Source organism: Liolophura sinensis, chromosome 12, assembly GCF_032854445.1.
Source record: "Liolophura sinensis isolate JHLJ2023 chromosome 12, CUHK_Ljap_v2, whole genome shotgun sequence".
In the NCBI taxonomy this organism is placed as follows: domain Eukaryota; kingdom Metazoa; phylum Mollusca; class Polyplacophora; order Chitonida; family Chitonidae; genus Liolophura; species Liolophura sinensis.
The window spans coordinates 17,629,665-17,645,945 of NC_088306.1; the positions used below are offsets into that span (position 1 = coordinate 17,629,665).

Consider the following 16,281-nt stretch of genomic DNA (forward strand, 5'->3'; position numbering starts at 1 on the left):
TCATGGACAAAAGCTAAGATTAAATACAGTACTCGTATTCAGAATTATTAACATTGGAAATGTTCAAAGTACGTGTATACATTTGTCAACCCTAGAGAGCAAACACCCCAAATTTACATACCGTTACTGAACTTTGCTACCAGTTGCTGTTTTTGTATTCTGTAGTGATATGCACTATACAGACACAATGATAAGTCAAAAATACTGTGTGAGAGGCATATAGAATCCACACTGATTGGCTGAGAGTGAAGACTGGACATCAATGCTTAAAGGTATCCATGTAGTTTCATGTAGGTCACATTTGAGTGGGTTGAATATGTGCGCACCGATTAAATTTACATTATCTAAAATTTAGCCAAACCTACAGGATATAATTAGGATCTCCTTTTGAGATCCAGGAAGTCTGAATACAGTTAAAACTGACACAAGTTCTTTGCTTTCAGAATTGACCTTGATATCAGCATTTCTACATCTAACTCTATCAGAATATGAAACACTGTTAGAATGTATTATTTTTGGAGTCCTCATTGTATCATATAACTTGGATTTATTTATTTATTTATTTATTTACTTGATTGGTGTTTTATGCCGTACTCAAGAATATTTCACTTATACATGTAATGGCAGCCAGCATTATGGTGGGTGGACACCGGGCAGAGCCGAGGGTAAATACAACCATCCGCAGGTAGCTGGCAGACCTTCCCACATACAGCTGGAGAGGAAGCCAGCATGAGCTGACACAAGCAATATTGCAGGCAATAAGCATTGATTCTCCTTTCCACAATATCCCTATGGAAGGGAAAATGGTCTTTCAATGAAAAATTTGAGATCACAACCTAGAAATCACACCCAACAGTCAAGTGATTACTGAGCTATAGTTTTTGATAGCGAAAACAAAACGGGTTAGAGGATCTTTGTGGTCTGTAGGACATACTACAGGTCTGTATGAAATACTTCAGGTTTGCAAATGTGATTGAAACAACTGATATGTCAACAAATGTATAATGTTCAATAAATCTTGCAGTTTACACACTGGAAACAGTGCTATTGAAACAACTGATATGTCAACAAATGTATAATGTTCAATAAATGTTGCAGTTTACACAATGGAAACAGTGCTGATAAATAAGGTATTGTACATGGAAACAACTCTGGTAAATTATGCTCATGGGACCGCGAGTAATAAGTATGTATAACTGTGGAAATTAGCTTTCTCCATTATCTGTAAATTTTCTTAAAACCAGCTTTGAATGAGCATAAGGTCATATCCTGGTTAACAATTCTGTAGATAGATAATGAATGTATCAAAGGAAAGCAAACTGCATTGTAGATGTACCTATCTGAGTGATGTGGACTGGTGGATATGTGGACTGGTGGATATGTGGACAAAGTCATTATAAAGTAATAGTGTTGGATAACATCTCAATGAATGGAATTGAAACAAAAATACTGGATATGGATCATATTTCTAGATAAACATGTATAATAATAACAATTCTATGTCTAAATAATTTATTAAATTGAAAAGAAAACAACAACAGGAAAAATAAAATAAAAATTTAAAAAAAAAAAAAACCTCAGCCAGAGAAAAAAAAAAAATAATAAAAGGACTCACGGGACCAATGTTTGAGCACAGTGATAAGCATGCGTATTCTTATGTTGCTATTATAAACCCGGGTGGTGACTAGAGCATTTGTAAAACTTTGCCAGGCAATAAATTCTCACAGTTGTGTTCCCAGTTTATTCTCACTTTGCTTGACCTTTGACTTTTTCGAGACATTCTTTCCTGAAGCTGTCAATACGACTCTGTGGAAATGACCCTGGTATCTGAAAAATTTTCTGGAACAAAAAAAAAAGGGAAAATTTACCTTCATAGAGTTGAAATAACACTGACAAGCCATGACTTATTCACCACATATAAACTTTTTAAATGACTGAATTACTTCGCGCCCCATGAGGATCACAAAACTATCTTAGACTTATGTCAGAATTTGTCTTAACTTTAAAACAGTTTATTGGACTAAAATCATGACACACCTAAAGGATGTTTATTTCAATACTAAGTTTTGAAATAAACTTACTACAAATTAAGACTACAAATTAAGACTAACTTACGTCTAAGACAGCTTTTTTATCCTGGGAACTGGAGGACAACATCAACCTCTTTAATTAAGAGCTCATTAAAAACAATAAGAATATGATTTTTATTCCATTTAAGTCAAATTCCATTTGATCAAAAATCTTTTCTTCGTGGTGAATAAATTGATCTTAATTTATCGGTTCATTTCATACCATATTCAAGAATATTTCATGTTGATCTGTTTAACTGGGGTTTTAAGCCGTACTCAAGAATATTTCACTTATACGACGGAGGCTAGCATTATGGTGGGCATGGTGGGAGGAAAACAGGCAGAACCCATGACCATCTGCAGGTTGCTGACAGACCTTCTCACCTGCGGCTGGAGAGGAAGCCAGCATGGACTCCACTTGAACTCACAGCAACCACAGTGGCGAGAGGCTGCGGGGTCACTGTGCACAGTAATCACCTCAGCCACGGAGGCCACCTATTTCACTCTTAGGATGGTCTGACAACTGTCTTATGGCTGGTGGGTGGTTTGTGGGAGTGAAGCCTGCAGAACTTGTAACATACATCACACAGCCTAGCAATCTCCGCAGTGAAACCAGCCTGATTCAAACACATGATTCTTAAAGAAAACAGTGTCGACCGGGCTTTTCCATCATTCATGCTGATCAGTATGTACTTATCTACACTTGGTCAATTACTACATGCTTCGGTCATCATGACCAGCAGTCATTAGGGGTGTGCATGTGTACTGTGGCTTCTTGTGGAAGGGTGGATCCACGCTGCCATTGAAGAAGACACTATGAGGGCATGGCCACCCTATGCTGACACCGGGACTATCAGTCCTGTTTCCTCACTCCAGCATTTCATTGCTGATCACCAAGCAAGGCAACAACGAGGATCAGTTTGTATACAGACCTGCATAAATGTGTGGCAATGGAGAGTCGCAGGATCGGTCACAATCTCCTTGAACAGGTCCATGAGTTCAGAGAAGTTTTTGGAGGCCAGGATTCTCTCTTTGTTCAACATGATCAGCGCCACTGCCACACGGAATAAGATTTTTGATCCCTCAAAAAACAAGCAATCCCAGATCCTGAGTACTGTCTGAAATCAGAGATAGACACCCTGTGTTGACAGTGCTTGTTTTTATGTCATACTTTGAAACAATTTTTCAGTCACATCACGATGAGGAATCATTACATGTGTGTATGTATACTGTGGCAGGGCCAGTCCATGACACCACTAAAGTATCATGTCGAAGACACCAGATAAGACACCCCATCCAGTCACAATATACTGGCACTGGGCTAACCAGTTCTCTTTCCAGGCTCTAACCTATTAAAAACTTCTTTCAACAGGAGAGTTAAAACATCTCAGTGTGGAGGTATAACTAACCTCAGAAGACAGGTAAAAGAGATGAAAATGACATCAGTGGGAGGCAAACCAGAGCTTAGAAAAGAGGTAAAGGTGACCTCAGCAGGGAGGTAAACTAACCTAAGAAGGCAGGTAAAGAAATGAAAATGACCTCAGCGGGAGGCAAACCAGAGCTTAGTAGAGGTAAAGGTGACCTCATTAGGGAGGTAAAACTGACCTCAGAAGGCAGGTAAAAGAGATGAAAATGGCCTCAGTGGGCAGCAAACCAGAGCTCAGTAGAGAGGTAAAGTTGACCTCAGTAGGAAGGTAAAACCTAAGAAGGCAGGTAAAAGAGATGAAAATGACTTCAGTGGGAGGCAAACCAGAGCTCAGTAGAGAGGTAAAGGTGACCTCAGTAGGGAGGTAAAACTGACCTCAGAAGACAGGTAAAAAAGATGAAAATGACTTCATTGGGAGGCAAACCAGAGCCCAGAAGAGAGGTAAAGGTGACCTCAGTGGGGAGGTAAAACTGACCTCAGAAGACAGGTAAAAGAGATGAAAATGACTTCAGTGGGAGGCAAACCAGAGCTCAGAAGAGAGGTAGTGACCTCAGTGGGGAGGTAAAATTCACTTTAGTGGGAAGATAAAACAGATCTTAATCGGCGCATGTAGGTAAAATGTATGTCACTCTGGAGGTAAAACTGACCTTGATAGGGAGGTAAATCTGACCTTAGTGGGAAGGTAAAACTGACCTCAGTGGGAAGATAAAACCGACCTCCACAGGGCAGTAAATCTGACCTCAGTGGAAAGGTAAAACCGATCACAACGGGTGGGTAAAATGTATGTCACTCTGGAAGTAAATCAGGCCTCAGAGGGGAGGTAAAACTGACCTTAATAGGGAGGTAAATCTGACCTTAGTGGGAAGGTAAAACTGACCTCAGTGGGAAGATAAAACTGACCTCCACAGGGTAGTAAATCTGACCTCAGTGGAAAGGTAAAAACGATCACAATGGGTGGGTAAAATTTATGCCATTATGGAGGTAAATCAGGCCTCAGAGGGGAGGTAAAACCAGCCTCAGTAGGAAGGAAAAATGTACCTCAGTGGGGAGGTAAATCTGATCTCAGTGGGGAGGTAAACCTGGCCTCAGTAGGAAGGAAAAATGTGCCTCAGTGGGGAGGTAAATCTGACCTCAGTGTGGAGGTAAACCTGGCCTCAGTGGGGAGGTAAACCTGGCCTCAGTAAGAAAGTAAAACTGACTTCACTGGGGAGATAAAATATAGCATCAACAGGGAGGTAAAACTTACCTCAGTAGGGAGCACATCGGCGTACAGGCAAATGAACCACTTCATGCCGACCAGCGTCCAGGACACACCCTGTGATTCCATATGAGCATATACGGCTGGCACCTTCCACCTGGGGATATACGAAACGTACAGTGTATTTATTTTATATTTCACTGTTCTTTAAGGCCATATTCATATTTTACTTTACATGTGCAATGGCTGTCAGTTTTAAGTGAGGAGGAAAACCACCAACCATTGGCAAGTTAATGATGAGCACTTCCACATGTGAGATACACATACTGATATGCACATATCTGATCTCCAAAGAAAATTAGACTGCGTCAATGCCCAAGTGAGTTTCATCAAGCACTAACTGACACGAAGACTCCATAAACAATAAGAGCAAAGGATTCCACAAAATCCCAGTCCAAAGCCAGGTTTGAACCTGTACCTAGTGCGTGCAAGCAACTGAAAGTCAACCACCTTAATTACTTGAACATAAATCATTCAATAGGTGTTCATGTAAACCATATGATTTAATTAGTGCGTTACACCTTGTTACTTTTCTGCCACAAAAATACTGGACTAAAATGGCAGAGGTAGAAAGGTAGATGGGTGGATGATTCAGATAGAGCCCAGAGGACACCAGGACACCACAATGGTACGTTAATAGTGATGTACAAAATATTGTATGCCAAATGTACGATAAAAAATGTACGCCGCTTTGTGAAAGTGGTCCCTTAACCCTTGGACAGGTACATATACACCTCACAAATCTAAAGGCTGCAGCCAAACCACTCAGAATAGGGGAGTTTCAAGTTTGAACTTCTTTTATGCTAAAGGTAAAAAAAGTCCTACTGTACATGTAGCATTTGACCTACCAAATATGTCAGGCTACTTTTCATTATATTTACTTAACTTGGGCATCTGAAGAAAGTTTAACAAAATTTATTCAGAACAGACAAACAATGAAGAAAAGTGAGGATGTGAACGTTTGTGGACTTAAAAAGCTTACAAGACAGTGAGATTGCTAAATTAATCAACAAAAGTTGCTTAACACTTCTGACAAGTCACACTGTATATATTGGGGCTTTTTTATCTCTAAAGGTAAATGATTTAAACTCGAAACTTCCCTCTTGTAAGAAAGCGTATGACTTCAGTGGTCAAGTGCTCAAGACCAATACATCAGCGTAAATGCTATAAACACTGTACTCAAGAATAATTCACTTATGCGATGGCAGTCAGTTTAATGGATGGAGGAAACAACTCAAGAATTGGTCTTGAAAGGGTTTATCATCTCTGAACTACATGGTATATATACACATTACACAGTAACATTTCGCCTCACCAAACTGTACATTTTTTCAAATTCTATCTAGAGTTCTGTTAATCTTAGAAAAGTAATTTGAGTTTTGTTGAGAAGGTGAAAAAAACAATATCCTTACGGAAACATGGAAGTTTCAGCACCAAAAGTGACACTGTAAGATTTATTTGCCTCTAAAATGCACATTTTAGGGGTGAAATTTTAGGTTATTCTGAAGGCACAGAAAACCCAAAAACAAAGTATTTGTCAGATGAAATACCATTAAACACTGTCCAAGAAAATAGTTTGATTTATATTTTTAGAGTTTTTCTAACCAACTAAAATGCATTTAAAACATAGGATTCTATGGTGGTCTGTTGAGACCCAGAGGGTATCAGTGATGTCACATCAGTATTTTTGGCCTGGAATAGTTCATTTCAAGGTCCATTTGTTGAGAATAGTTTGTTTCAAGGTAAATTTGTTGAATGCCTTCATATCTCTAAATGAAGATGAATTTCCAATGATGAAATATATCAATCTATGTGTATCAAGTGACAAAAAGCTGAAGTATCACATCAACAGCCCCCAATGTGGTCAGAAAAGGCTACAGTAGAATCAAAAGTTTTAAATGCATTTTACTAGTTCAAAAAATATTCTAAAAAAAAATAAATCAAACTATTTTCCTTGGCAATATTTAATGCTCTTTCATCTGTCATGTACTTCGTACCACTGTATTCTTTGCCTTTAATATCGTATACTAGCCTCCCTTGGTACGGACTTACTTGACTAGCTTCCCCAAAACTTCCTGCTCTGCCTGTAACACCAGCATATCAGGGGCGTAGTAATCTGAAACATTTTAAGTATTTATTTGTTTATTTATTACTGGTGTGTAAGGCCATACCAAAAAATATACCTTCTAAGCGTGGAGGAAACTGGGCAAGCATTCATAGTACAGGGCAATCAATGTAGTGTGACATGTATCTCCAAATATAATTAACAATAATTAATTGTTGAAGTTTCTAAATAATATATAAAATGATTTTCAATGATTTTATATAATGGCAAACATGTAGTCTCTGATTAAACTTGACATCACCATCACAAACATGACGAATTACAAGTCTGTTACAAAAGCTCTAGTGCTGTGATGTTCACGGCATTTCCCAGAATCTTTCATGCACTTTACCTTTGACAGATTTTTGTTTTTCATACACACTCACCAGGTAAGATATTATTAATAAGGGTATCCATGAGCCAGAAAACTTTCTCATCATCCCGGACTATAAGTAACAACATACCCGTGATGAAATTCAAACCCTGCAGGAAAAAGAGAGACAGAAAGACAGTTTTATTAGTATAACCCTAGATATCACTTTTATTATTACATTTTGATTTATTTATTTATTTGATTGGTGTTTTACTCTGTACTCAAGAATATTTCACTTATACGACGGCGGCCAGCATTACAGTGGGAGAAAACTGGGCACAGCCCGGGGAAACCCACGACCATCTGCAGGTTGCTGGTAAACCTTCTCACGTACAGCCGGAGAGGAAGCCAGCATGAGCTGGACTTGAACTCACAGCGACCGCATTGGTGAGAGACTCCTGGGCTTGCTAGCGTGCTAACCGACTGAGCCACGGAGGCCTTATTACATTTTGCTACTTCACACCCAGATGCCATGACATCAAAACGGAAACATTTTGTTTCAGTTTCAGTTTGGGCTCAGCTGGATGACGTCATAGTACAAGTTTAGTCAACTTTTTACACTCTTATGTCTCACAACAAGACATGATGTCATATGACGCGCAATGTATGACATCACATTGTACACACAAGCGTGCAAAGGCCTATAGTGAAAAACACTGTTCAAATACACAAAATCATGATACTGTTAAAATATAAATAGCATTAAAATAAAATATTGCACAGTGGAAGCTGAATACTGTAAATATTTTTTGAGTGAAAGCTGGAAATGAAAACCCATCATTTCTACCATTCACTTGAAAAATACTTATGGTATTCAACCTTCATACTGTGCAATATCCATTATATATCTTGTGTTAATAACATCCGCAATCACCATAATGATCTGTCAAGAAAATTTGAACAGCTTGGCAAGGATGAGAGCCTAAGGCACAACTCATCTTAATCTGACTGTTGTGTTGAGTCTGAAGTGCTCACGTATGTGAAATAACAACGTGACTCAACTATAGTGAGTGAGTGTGTGCTTGGTGTTTAACGCCGTACTTAACAATTTTTCAGTCATATGATGACGAAGGAATCCTTAGAGTGCATGTAATGTGCCTCCTTGTTGCAGGACGGATTTCCACTGCTCTTCACTGAGACGGCTTACCGTAGGCAAGTAAGCCGCCCCGCCCGAGCCATTATACTGACATGGGTCAACCAGTCGTTGTACTACCCCTCTCATGCTGAACACCAAGCGAGGAAGATACAACTTCCTCTTTTAAGGTCTTAGGTGTGACCTGACCCAAGACTGATCATGAATCTACAGCCCCCAAAGCAGACACTCTACCAACTGTGCTATCAGGACGGGTTGACTCAACTGGAGATGTACTCAGTTGTTACGTATATGCCTGTCAATCTAAAAGTCACATGACAATCAGCGACTAGAGATAACTTTGTACAGCAAGTAGAGTTGAGTTCAGTCAGGTTTTAAGCTCTCGTGTGTCTGAAATCTCCTCTAGTCTTTACACGTATGCCTGTGAATCTAAAAGTTGCATGACCATCAACTTCATACGACAAGTAGAGTTGAGTTGAGCCGGCCATCAGGGACTAGAGCCAATTTCATACAAGTAGAGTTGAGTCAGGTTTTAAGTTCTCGTGTGTGCGAAATCTCCTCCAGTCATTATGTGTATGCCTGTTAATCTAAAAGTCACGTGACAATCAGCAACTAGAGTCAACTTCATACGACAAGTAGAGTTGAGTCAGGTTTTAAGCTCTCGTGTGTGCGAAATCTCCTCCAGTCATTATGTGTATGGTCTGTCAATCTAAAAGTCACGTGACAATCAGCAACTAGAGTCAACTTCATACGACAAGTAGAGTTGAGTCAGGTTTTAAGCTTTCGTGTGTGCGAAATCTGCTCCAGTCAATATGTGTATGCCTGTCAATCTAAAAGTCACGTGACAATCAACAACTAGAGTCAACTTCATACGACAAGTAGAGTTGAGTCAGGTTTTAAGCTCTCGTGTGTGCGAAATCTCCTCCAGTCATTATGTGTATGGTCTGTCAATCTAAAAGTCACATGACAATCAGCAACTTCATACGACAAGTAGAGTTGAGTCAGGTTTTAAGCTCTCGTGTGTGCGAAATCTCCTCCAGTCATTATGTGTATGCCTGTTAATCTAAAAGTCACGTGACAATCAGCAACTGGAGTCAACTTCATACGACAAGTAGAGTTGAGTCAGGTTTTAAGCTCTCGTGTGTGCGAAATCTCCTCCAGTCATTATGTGTATGGTCTGTCAATCTAAAAGTCACGTGACAATCAGCAACTGGAGTCAACTTCATACGACAAGTAGAGTTGAGTCAGGTTTTAAGTTCTCGTGTGTGCGAAATCTCCTCCAGTCATTATGTGTATGCCTGTTAATCTAAAAGTCACGTGACAATCAGCAACTAGAGTCAACTTCATACGACAAGTAGAGTTGAGTCAGGTTTTAAGCTCTCGTGTGCGCGAAATCTCCTCCAGTCATTATGTGTATGGTCTGTCAATCTAAAAGTCACGTGACAATCAGCAACTAGAGTCAACTTCATACGACAAGTAGAGTTGAGTCAGGTTTTAAGCTCTCGTGTGTGCGAAATCTCCTCCAGTCATTATGTGTATGGTCTGTCAATCTAAAAGTCATGTGACAATCAGCACCTAGAGTCAACTTCATACGACAAGTAGAGTTCAGATGAGTCGGGCATCAGCGGCTAGCGTCAACTTTGCACAACAAATAAAGTTGAGTCAGGTCATAAGCTCTCGAGTATGCCAAACTTTAATTCATACACAATTGCGTTCTAGAGGAGGAAATCAGTTTCAGTATGCAAAACCACTAAAGATTATTATCAAATGATCCAGAAGAATACTGAATCACTGGCTGCCAAAAAGGCCCTTGGAATAACAATGAAAGCATCCAAAACTCCATGTGCAAGGATGGGAAAGAATTCGGAAGCATAATTGTTATTTACCATCTCCCTCAAATCAGTCATGTGGTTACTGTGAGTTCAAGTCCATCTCATGCTGGCTTCCTCTCCAGCCATACGTGGGGAGGTCTGCCAGCAATCTGCAGATGGCCGTGCATTTCCTCCCACCATAATTCTGGTTGCCGTGGCATAAGTGAAATATTCTTTAGTACCCCATAAAACACTAATCAAATCAATAAATAAATCAAATGAGTCAGTACTGAGTATTGCTTTACACGTGGCAATCACAACTGGAAACTACCACCATACCTCTGTAGTCATGTAAACTTTTTTTATTTCCCTGATGTTGAGTCAGGAATGTTTCATTCAGGTGAACGGTGGTCAGGTAAAAGAGTGTAGGACACATGCCTGTTCACCTGTGGATCTGCTCACCTGACAATAACCTGTTCGTTGGTTTTTATGCGCCAGCGCAGTCAAAACCTTTCGTAACGGGTTTCTCAGTCCTGAGGGATCATCTGTCTCAGCAAAGTAGATGTTTTCAGGAAAAGTGCGATGAATATCTACAAGAGTTAACACATCAACAATACAAAATTGCACTAGCAAAGCAAACCATATGTTCCACAGGTGAGTTACACAGGAGTCTGCACATCCAAAATTCAGCGCTCTGCCACCAAGGTGTTTCCATATGCAGTTTTAATAGTCCTTCCCCTTAAGGCTTAAGGGTGGAGAAAACATAAAAATGACATGAACTTCAGATGAAAAAGTGCAAAAAGTTATCCGTAAATGTGGTCTTCAATATTTTTTCCAATTTTTCCATAAGGAGAAAAAAAAGACACTTGAAAATAATTTTTGTATGGTGGGTATTTGGGACCATCTTTTGGTATTTATAGTCTTTGTTTAATAACGTCATAAAAGAGGATCTAACACAGGTTTAATAAATATTTTTGCATTAGAATTTGTTCTTTTCAGCTAACAAATGTATTAAACCTCAATTTAGATCATATTTATATCTTAATACGCTCATAAATATTATCATAATTTAGGTTAAATGCATATGTTTGGATATAAACAACAGATTTACATTCACATAAATTCATTAGACAAGCATCACATCCTTATTTAGAACATTATTATGCAACAACGATAAATAGTAAAAGTTGGTCCCAAATACCCACCATACAAAAATATTTTGAAATACACCTCCCCCCCCCACACCCCCCCCCCCCCCCCGTCTTTTTTTTTACCCTTAGCCTTTTGAAATACCCTGAAAAAAGCCCCAAAATATTAAAGATCATAGTAGCAAATAAGTTTTGACCCTCTTTCATCTGATTTTGGCATCATTTTTATGTTTTCTTCTCCTTTCTACTCACCCAGGTTGATAGTCTCCAGAAGTGCTGAGTCCTTAGCCTCTGACACCAGCCTAGGGTAGAGACCTGGGTTAGTCTGCCTCCTGTCCTCTGCCCCACTCACACACATCCATACCTGGGGATACAGAGATACACTCAGTATTATTGCACAGTCAAAGTCACACACATCCATACCTGGGGATACAGAGAAACACTCAGTAATTTTGCACAGTCCCACTCACAGACAACCACATTTGGGCTGCACAGCCAAAGTCACACACATCCACACCTGGGGATACAGAGATACACTCAGTAATTTTGCACAGTCCCACTCACAGACAACCACATCTGGGCTGCACAGCCAAAGTCACACACATCCACACCTGGGGATACAGAGATATACTCAGTAATAATGCACAGCCCAAGTCACACACATCCACACCTGAGGATACAGAGATACACTCAGTAATACTGCACAGCCCAAGTCACACACATCCACACCTGGGGATACAGAGATACACTCAGTATTATTGCACAGCCCAAGTCACACACATCCACACCTGGGGATACAGAGATACACTCAGTATTATTGCACAGCACAAGTCACACACATCCGCACCTGGGGATACAGAGATACACTCAGTATTATTGCACAGCCCAAGTCACACACATCCACACCTGGGGATACAGAGATACACTCAGTAATTTTGCACAGTCCCACTCAGGCAACCACATCTGGGCTGCATAGCCAAAGTCACGTGCATCCACACTTGGGGATACAGAGATACACTCAGTATTATTGCACAGCCCAAGTCACACACATCCACACCTGGGGATACAGAGATACACTTAGTAATACTGCACAGTCCCACTCACAGACAAACGTGGGGATACAGAGATACACTCAGTAACACTGCACAGCCTTAGTCACACACATCCACACCTGGGGATACAGAGATACACTCAGTAATACTGCACAGTCCCACTCACAGACAAAGAAACTTGGGGATACAGGGATACACTCAGTAATACTGCACAGTTGTGACAATTTACAATATTTAGACAGCAATATGAAATACATGCAGTTTTATTATTCTAGCCAAGTTCTGTCAGAACTATTGTTGAACAAATCAAATGTCAACAATTAAAATTTTAACAGCGTTAGCATACAGTATTAAAGTGTGTTGATCCACCAATAAGCTCAGCATAATGCAAAAGCATAGATACTCTGAAAAAACTGAGAAGTCACATATTTGTAGTTTCAATATTTGGACAAAATTTTATTTGTCATCTTCATGATCCTGAAGATGACAATTAAAATTTTGTCGAAATATTGTAATGTCAAATATGCGACTTCTCAGTTTTTTCGAAGCATCTATGCTTTTGCATTATGCTTAGCATATTAAATTGTGAAACTTTTGTACTTCACCTTAATACTTATATTATAATGTACTGAATGTAATATTATATAATCTGTATTTGCCACAAAAAATCCCCCCCCCCCTCCCCTCCTCAAAACACTGCTTAGATCTACAGAGCTCTTACACAATGAGCAACTTTGTCATGGATGAAATTTTAGGTAAAACTCAGTAAAAGTACATGTACCTAACCAAAATGTAGGTCTAACCACAAAGGAAACTTACAGAAGCTCTGTGCTCTGATGGAATGCCTTTCCGACAAAACCGCTTCACTGGAAAGGAGAAATACATGAACAGTGCTTTTAAACCGATCTTCAATAAGGAGCAAACAGAACTAAAACTGGAACTTTCATGGAAATATTACGGAAGAAAGATTTCAGTCAGTTTCTGACTTTGTGAAATTGTGTTAAATGTTCCCTTTCTTATATAAGAAAATAAAGTTGTGAACATACATGTATGTATGTACGTGATATATGTAATAGGAAAAACTATTCCAGCGCATTAAAATTTGAACATTCAATATCATAAACTTTAACAGCATAATCATGAAATTTTAAATCCATGTCACAATTATTAATGATCTAATGTACCGGTATGTGTAAACTGTCTTGTTGTAGAATACTATTCTTCTGACTTTAATCCCATAGTGGACCAGACACTAAACACTGCGTTAGTCAGAGGAAAAACAATTATCATTCATTACATAGTACAAATACATGTACAGACAGTCAAAAAATGTCAATATCATAGATAAGGGCAGATAAACATACATGTGGGGTTTGTAACACAGTCAGGGGCTATGTGTATTATTAAAGAAAGCAAGTTATCAATCTGAGTTTAGCTGTCTCAGCTGGAGACAGCATTTTTTTCCATTGAAAAACATTATTGTAATTATTCAACCTTTTTGCAGGTTTATAAGATGTTTTTGCACGCATATTCTGAGGGCGTTATGTGTAGATTGATAAAATAATACCTTTTGGCAAAGCTCAGAAATTGGCCAATACAAACACTGTAGTTTTGTCTTCAAAAGCAGATTTAAAAAGTGCAAGAGCCTCTGTGACTGAGGGGGTTAGCACGTCAGCATGGTTCAATGAACCTGGAGCCTCTCACCAATGCCATCGACTTGAGTTCAAGACCAACTCATTTGGGCTTCCTCTCCGGCTGTATGTGGGACAGTCATGGGTTTCCCTCAGGCTGTGCCGGGTTTCCTCCCACAATAATGCTGGGCATCATTGTGTCATTGAAATATTCTCCAGTACGACGTAAAAACACCAATCAAATCAAATTAAAAAGGCGCATAAATCACATTTATAGTTGCTCTATCATATGTGAAAAGGTTGAAGAAATAGGGTAGTACTACATTACCATTTTATACAGAAACTGTCTCTGGCAAAGACAAGAATTAACAATGAATAACACAGCTAATGCCAAATTACTTTGTAAGCATGGGACAGGTTTGGCACTACTGTGTACCTTTGATGGATTTGGGCACTCCTTTCTTGTCTTCGATGCTTCCGTTCCACCGCTTCGCTCGTCTCGCTAACACAGACAAGTATGATGACATGAACTCCTCGTACGTATCAAAGTCGAAATCTTCTGTACGTTCAAAGCCATACTGGTCAATTTTACTGCGAAGAAAGATAATGCAATCTGCATGGTACCGGTATACTTGTAATAATGGAGTACATATGATCAGACAATTTTACCTTGTGTATAATCCATAAAACTAAAGGTAGTGGAACACCAACACAGACTCTTTCACTGTCGAGAACAGTCTAGAAAACTGGTCTTCACTATGTAGACCTAAACTGGCCAACGTAGACCTAAACTCATCTACTGTAGACTTAAAGTGGACCACCATTCATCAGTTCATTTCTCACTTCTTCAATTCATTGTATTTATTTATTTATTTATTTGATTGCTGTTTTATGCCATACTCAAGAATATTTCACTTATGTGACGGCATCCAGCATTACGGTGTGAGGAAACTGGGCAGATCCTGGGAGAAACTTGAGGTCTACAGTAGACGAGTTTAGGTCTTATTTATTTTATTTTAAATTAATAAATAACCAGTGGAGACAAGGAATTTAGCACCAGCAAGGGTCCAAATTCCGAGATCTCCTGTCAAACATAGTTATGGGACATGACTTTTTCTTTGGCTTCTAAAATGCACTGATGAGTCTTTTTTACGTGCAATTGTACCTTTCTAAATCCAAAACGTACAGCTGCCTGAAAACTAGAGGATGTTTTGTCTTTTTTTATTATTAACCTACCGTACCTCTGAGCGCTCACTCCGCCCGCCATGATCGTATTGGAAGACAAGCGTTCAAGGGAGATCACTCTAATGGAAAATTATTTTCTGATCTTGTGTCGAGTGTGAGGCCTTATCGCCGGACACTGAATGGCTTATGTGGGAAATTGTATGCTTTGAAAATGCCACACAGTTGCCCTTTGTTTAATACAATGATAAACTTTTGCCAAAGAAAAAAAAATCATTTTATCAATCAACTCGCTAACTATTCAGCCTTCATGGCAATCACTATTGCTGATGTGCAGGTGAAAGTAAGCTTATAGGCTAAAGACCAATATATATTGTAGGCTATCTAGAACATATTCCGGCATACCACTGGTTTTTGAATAATTATAAAGTCGAAACCTAGCTTATGGACTGAGACATTATGAATCAGAAAAAGTGTTCTAACATCATTTTGCTTGCAAGAATTTAAACTTCAAACTTATCCACGCGTAGAGCTTGTGTTGTTACATGACACTGACTAAAGGCAATTTTGGTAGCGAGTAGGGCCTATGACTGATTTTACAGATAGCTGAATATAGGCGACTTGCTGAAAGAAATAGACTAGGTCTACTTGGTAGTGGTAGTTTGTTTACTGGCGTTTCCATTCTAATGAACGATGCACGCCACGATCAGTGCTGAAGCCACGTAGTGTTCACATTGACTAGGTCTACTTGACGTGCACGTGATGATGTGAAGTAATTAAATCGCTACACTACTTTTGTGAATGGCGTTTCCACAGCGGGGCGCTCAAACAGCCAAATCTTCACCCTTTGTCAGCTGGCCGATGTTGCTTCAACCAATATGCAACAGCTGGAGGCTGAGCACAGCTCCACTATGGGCCTACTGCCTGTTCAAGGCATAGGGCCGGGATAATAAATGAACGCACACATCAACCAAAGGATAATACATTCAACGTGTACAACTGTTCTTCATGACACACACACAATATATATATATATATATATATATATATATATATATATATATATATATATATATATATATATATATATATATATATATATATATATATAATCATTATCTTTATAAACACAAT

General features: G+C 39.1%; 1 protein-coding gene across 1 annotated transcript; it reads right to left on the bottom strand.

Moving 5' to 3' along the window:
* Positions 1-593: 593 nt before the first annotated feature.
* LOC135479477 (growth hormone-regulated TBC protein 1-A-like) lies at positions 594-14,541 on the bottom strand. Its single transcript, XM_064759328.1, has 9 exons — positions 14,402-14,541; positions 13,154-13,200; positions 11,535-11,646; positions 10,597-10,724; positions 7,244-7,340; positions 6,806-6,869; positions 4,742-4,850; positions 3,002-3,187; positions 594-1,839 (listed from the first exon to the last, which is right to left on the bottom strand). Exons 1-9 carry the CDS (start codon positions 14,490-14,492, stop codon positions 1,747-1,749), a joined length of 927 nt encoding a protein of 308 aa, XP_064615398.1. The 5' UTR covers positions 14,493-14,541; the 3' UTR covers positions 594-1,746.
* Positions 14,542-16,281: the final 1,740 nt, after the last annotated feature.